The sequence below is a fragment of the Ceratosolen solmsi genome, unplaced genomic scaffold (genome assembly GCF_000503995.2).
Source record: "Ceratosolen solmsi marchali unplaced genomic scaffold, CerSol_1.0 scaffold10, whole genome shotgun sequence".
NCBI lineage: Eukaryota > Metazoa > Arthropoda > Insecta > Hymenoptera > Agaonidae > Ceratosolen > Ceratosolen solmsi.
The window spans coordinates 23,877,365-23,884,052 of record NW_011948412.1 but is presented as its reverse complement, the minus strand read 5'-3'; the positions used below and the strand labels follow the sequence as shown (position 1 = coordinate 23,884,052).

The 6,688-nt window shown below is 23.3% G+C and overlaps 1 protein-coding gene across 1 annotated transcript; it reads left to right on the top strand.

Annotated features, from left to right (window-relative positions):
• Window positions 1-2,807: 2,807 nt before the first annotated feature.
• Window positions 2,808-6,650, top strand: cathD (cathepsin D). Its single transcript, XM_011500429.1, has 8 exons — window positions 2,808-2,988; window positions 4,224-4,471; window positions 4,673-4,791; window positions 4,862-5,061; window positions 5,133-5,255; window positions 5,359-5,506; window positions 5,578-5,670; window positions 6,294-6,650. Exons 1-8 carry the CDS (start codon window positions 2,927-2,929, stop codon window positions 6,453-6,455), a joined length of 1,155 nt encoding a protein of 384 aa, XP_011498731.1. The 5' UTR covers window positions 2,808-2,926; the 3' UTR covers window positions 6,456-6,650.
• Window positions 6,651-6,688: the final 38 nt, after the last annotated feature.

The following is a 6,688-nucleotide window of genomic DNA, read 5'->3' as shown; positions in this document are numbered from 1 at the left end:
AGGCAGCGTTAAAGCACTCACCTGATTACATCTATGTTATATTTGTTCGATACCTACGTAAATGTTCTTCACATTACTCCCTACTTAAAAAAAATATCATAAATTCTTTAATGTTTGAATTAATACGACCATTTCAGACCTACGTCAGCTTATAAAGCTAAGTAACGGAAAGAAATATTTTATCACGTTAAAAATCTTTTGTTCGACATTGATACTACATATGTATTAATATACTCTTGCTGGAATAGTTGAATACAGGCGTATTTAGACAAACACTTAATTACAAGAAAAATATTTGCAAACAAATTGCGTATTTACAGTGATTATTCATTATATTTTCTATTGAAACAACATTTTATATCCTTAATTTAAATACCCTTAATTTAAAATATCTATTTTTAACAGATGTACTAGCGTCATTTTTACTATACTGACTCTCACGTATTTGATTTATGAGATCATCGTACTTCTTCTCATTTATTTTTTCGATAAGAAATTAGCAATAAAAATCGTTCTATGTTATTATTTTCAGTATGTTTTATAAATGATAATTAGTTTCATTGAAGTATTTTTAAATAAAATTTTGTCAAAAAAAACTTAAAAAATCAATCCAAAAACTAAGAATCACTCTTACGTATTGACAACCCTGTATATAAAATTTACAGGTGAAATAACTTACCTGAATATAGTTCCTATCATTGGACTTTTTTTTATAAAAATTCTATTTACTTAAGAAACTTTGTGACGCTCAATTGCAGATATCACCATTTCATCATTCTATACGATTGTGGTTATATAAATACTTGCATTCTTTCTGTTCGATTTCATGATTTCTGTAAATCGTAAGTGATCAGATTATATTCCAAAATTGGCACCTTAATTACAAATGTTGATTGTTTATGATACTAATATTATTTTGTATAGTTCATATAACAATAACATATAACACAATCACGGGCAAATTTGTTAATAATCTTGAGTTATATTATTTTACTTTTTATGATATACCCTTAATGACAATTTATATACAAAACTTTAATATAATGTAATGATACACTACCAAAATATTTTAATTAAAAGATTACAATTAACAGACATTATTAAGAGATTTTAATTAGACACAAATAACAAATTTATAAATGTAATATAATTTTAATTGAACATGCAAACTTATTTTATAATTTATTTTAATGAAACATGCAAATTTTTTAGATATATAACTATCCATTATACTGTGTAAATTTTTAAAAATTATATAAATTATACAAAAATGGCAAAGGAGCAGATATAAGATGTGCATTAATATAACCATTAAAAGTTGATTATCTGAAACATTAAATTTTAATATTTATTTAGGATGTCCATCGTGTAAACAAAACCAAGTATTATATGCTGCAATACAAAAAGTTAAATATACGATGCGTGATATCTTTAATAAATTTAATAAATAAATATAATAAATATCTTTAAGCTATTGATAGATATTTAGTATGAACTGTAATTTATTAATAAAATTATTAATAATAATATGTATGTATAATCAACGCAATCTGTGCATAAACGCTAAAAGTTATTTTTATACAAGATTGTAAGCTATCGTTAAAAAAATTATTCTTCGAAGTATTTATAAAATATGTTCTTAAAAAGTACCTATAAAAAGCATTTGTAAAAAAGCACACAAGCGAATACACATTTCATTAAATATTAATTAAATTTCAATACTATATATTAATCGTTATATTTTCAGTTTGTTATCAATTACAATCAAAATATTTTTTAATATCATAAATTTTTAAGCTGAATTTAATTATATGGTAATTTAATTATAAATTTGTTTTAATTGCTGTGTTAGCTTTTTAAAAATTATTTTATTGGAGTAAAAATATTAAACGTTATCATATATTCCGATTTATTTTATATAGATCAATATAACATTCAGATATAATAAAATACAATAAAAAAAATTATTCTTTTTTTTAAATGAAAGTATATCTTATCTCGTATTTTAAAATTAATATCAGCTGAAATCATGTGATATACATGTAATTAATATATTATTATATATTATTTATATATTATTTAATTTACAAATCGAATGTAAATTACTGTATAATACATTAGCATATATATTCCATTTATTTAAAATGAGTTTAAATTTATTTGCAACTATGATGAAAATTATTACTTGTTATTTAATTTTGTTGAAATTAAAATTTTTATTGTGTGTACTCTTTTATGTAAGCCACTCGAATAGATTAAAAATAAATCAATTAAAAGTATAGAAATATTAAGCAATTTTTTTCTTTGTTTAATTTGTTAACAAATATAAAGTGAAAAATAAATAAATACTAGTAAGTAAAGTATCAATGTTTTTAAACATTTTTATAACCAATGTTTTTAAACATCTTTCCTTATGTAAATTTTGGATTTTTTGAAATAGGCGTTTATTGTAATCATTCGTAATAGAACAAATTAAAATTAGAGCGCTATTTATGGAATTATATTTACATTTAACTTGTAAGTAATAAATAACATTAAAATTTACCGAAAAATGAATTAATATTTATTATTATAAACCATAATTTTAATATAATTTAATCTGACAGTTGAAAGTATTGAAAATGAATGAAATGAGTCGGTTAGATTATAAAATTACTCTTCAAATATTAACCTCAAAGGCTATTCGCATGACGGAATGCAAGAAGCGTCTCAGTGGACGGTGGACGCGATATCCCGATCACGTGACACCAAAATATCAACAGCACCTACAGTGAATGCACTGGGCACACAAACTATGATTTAATGTCATTGAGCTTCCCAGTTAGTAACAGTTCGTTTGCGGACTTCGTTTCGTAAACAAAGAGATAATTTTTTTTTCATAGCGACTGACTGACTTTCGTTACTTACATAAACGTGTATTGAAAAAATGTTTCGATTTGTCTTTTGGGCAAGTTTTTACCTCGCTTTCATTAATGCTGATCTGATTAGGTAGAGAGATATTTATATTACTTTTGTTTCTTCATCATGACGCTTTCTCAACTTATTCAATAATTTTCAAATACCAAGACCATTTTAATATAATATAATAAAATTCTATAAATTACGTTAAGTACCTCATAGTAATCTTAGTTATTTCATCTATTATTTAATCTGCCTCATCATTCTATTAAATTATTTTAATGATGCATTTATTTAAGTTCTAGTTCTTGAAATTTAAATAATGTTTGCAATCAATACTTGCTTCACTTTACATTCTCAATTTACCATTTTCTTATTCATTGATTTCGTATTAATTTGAATGAATAATTCTTTGTTTCATTTTATAAATTCTACTATAATATTAATTATGTTATATATTAATATTTAATAATTTTTTCAATATTTTTTAACACAAATATTAAAATATGGACTGTAAATTACATACTTAAAATTTAAATATTTAATATCCTATGAAATACTTTTTTACTATTGGATTTATTTACTACTTATTTATTTATTATATACTTATTTCCTACCCTTTTCAGATGAAATAACTTTAAGAAACCTTCATTAACTCATTAATTTATTAATTATAAGTTTTTATTATTAAAATTATAATTAAATTAAAATTCCAAGTATCTTTTAGCAAATTTTCAATATTTCTTTAATCATGTTTAACATTATATAATTTGTAATATCGTTATTTAATTAATATTGAAAAAGATAGTAAATATAGTAAGTATAGGTAGCAGTTTTATTTAAAAAATTTGATTATACATAAATGTTAATACATAAGTATATATAAATATTAATCTAATATTTTTAATATTTAGTCACTTTATTTAAATATTAAGATGAAATTTTTTTATTTGAAATATGGATTTCATAAAGTTGCTTATAAATCTGTTTCAATTTTTAAAATATTTATATAAAATTAATAAGCTATTAACAAAAATAAACAATAAAAATAAATGAGCTATTTAACAAATTTAGCATTATATTTTGTATATTTATAAATTTTGTTTTACATTGATAATATAGTTACTCATCGAACTTTGATATCATTTTAAATTTACTTGATGAAGAATAATGAGTCATTACAATTTTTTGTTTCCATTAATAATTTTATTTATTTAAATATCTATGACTTTATTATGTGGAATTAAATCTTATAAAAATATCTTTAGTGTAATAATATTTTGAGGCTTAGTTTTTTAATTATAAGTAAAAAAATTATTTTATAGGATTCCAGTACACCGGTTTCAATCACCTAGAAATAGATTACTCGATGTAGGAACTGAACTCACTCAAGTAAAACTTCGTTATGGAGATGAACCAATACTAGAGCCACTTTCTAATTATTTAGATGCTCAGTATTATGGAGTAATTTCTATTGGTTCACCTCCGCAAAATTTCACTGTTGTTTTTGATACAGGATCTTCGAATCTTTGGGTACCATCTAAGAAATGCCACATAACAAATATTGCTTGCTGTAAGTATTTGTGTATTTTTATATATTATCATTAATAAGTATTAAAACAAAATAATATAACTTCACGTGTTCTCTTAATATTTTAGTTTATATTCTCCTAAAACCTTACTTTATTACTATTATTTTAAGAACCATTAATTATATCTTCAAAAAACATACAATTGAATATAAATTATGTTAATCTTCATTTTATTGCTACAGTATTGCACCATAAGTATAATAGTAAACGCTCAAATACTTATAAAGCAAATGGAACTGAATTTGCTATTCGTTATGGTTCTGGCAGCTTATCTGGATTCTTGTCAAATGATGTTGTTACTGTAAGCATTAGTAAAACTAGAAGAAATGGCAGTTTTAATTTTTATTTTATTAATTTTAATAACTGATTAGATTGCGGGTGTGGAAGTGAAAGATACAACATTTGCTGAAGCATTAAGTGAACCTGGATTGGCTTTTGTAGTAGCTAAATTTGATGGCATTATGGGAATGGCATATGATACAATTTCAGTTGATGGTGTGACTCCAGTTTTCTATAATATGGTCAAACAAGGTTTAGTTCCTCAACCTGTTTTTAGTTTCTATTTGAATAGGTAAATACTTATTGCCATAAAAGATTATTTTTAAAAAATTTCATAAGTATAGATGATTTTTCAATTTTTAGAGATCCAACTTCAAAGATTGGTGGAGAAATGCTTTTAGGTGGTTCTGATCCTGAACATTACACTGGTGAATTCACATATGTTCCTGTTAGCAATAAGGGCTATTGGCAATTCAAAATGGATAAGTAAGTCTTAAATAATTTTGTATATATAAAAATCTAAAAAATTCTCCATAACTAAGAATACTAAATAAGTATGTACTCTATTTTTTTAATTTAATACTTTGAGTATCAACATTGGTGGAAAAACATTTTGCAATAATGGCTGTCAAGCTATCGCTGACACTGGAACTTCCCTTATTGCCGGACCTGTTCGCGAAGTTGCTGGAATCAACAAGAAAATTGGAGCCACTCCAATTACAGCTGGTCAAGCAATGGTATGTAATGATAATTAAACATTGTATAATTGGCTTGAATATTGATTAACTTAATACATTTCTAAATATAGATCAGCTGCTCTGCTATTCCCTATTTACCTACGATTGATTTTATGATTGGTGATAAAACATTTAATTTAACAGGAGACGACTACGTATTAAAGGTAAGAAAACATTATTTGTCAATAATTGATTAAAAATTGATAAATCAAATATATTCTGATAATTTAATCTAGGCCAATAGTTATTCTTATAATAATTTTATTATGAAAAACGCTTTATAAAACTGTTAATTTTAATTTAATTTTAATTTAATTTAATTTAATTCAATTTCAATTTCATTGCAATTACCGTTAATGTTTTGACGTGCAAAAATAGTTATAAATTTATTTTATTAATAATTTTTTACTCTTTTTTTAATATTAATAGTATTATTAATTAATCACAAAAATATGACTGATGCAAAAAAGTTTGAAAAACTGAAGTAAAAATATGTCTATTAATACTCATTGTCAGTAAAAATTATTTTAAAAGTTATTTGATAAAAATTAATCTTATTATGATTCACATGCATTACTGATAAAATTTGTTTTTATCAATAAATATCAAATATTTATTTAAGTATCAAACGTATATCTTATCGAATTAATTGATGTTCTATTATATAATATAACTGACTGCCAAAATAATATTTAGTTTAATAAATCAATAGAATAGAATCCATTTCTTACTCCTATAAAATTTAAAAACAAATAATGTAAATAACGTGTAATCTTTTATTTTTTAGGTTACTCAGTTCGGGCAAACCGTATGCCTTAGTGGATTTATGGGCATTGATATCGATCCACCACGAGGTCCACTATGGATTTTAGGCGATGTATTTATTGGCCGTTTTTACACTGAGTTCGATATGGGAAACAATCGTATTGGATTTGCCATCGCTAAATAAAAATTTTTGTGCAAATCCAATGAAGAATTTGCGATATTAGATGAACAAATTATTATTTTTACATTTTAATGACTTATTAATTATTATTCATAAAATCAATTAGAACTGTTGTAAGCATAACGAATGGATGAAATTCCGATCAAATGAGACAAATGAACGTAATTAAGTAATAAAGATTTTACATTTATAACTGAATTATAAGAAAATTATTTACTTCACATTAACAGATATTT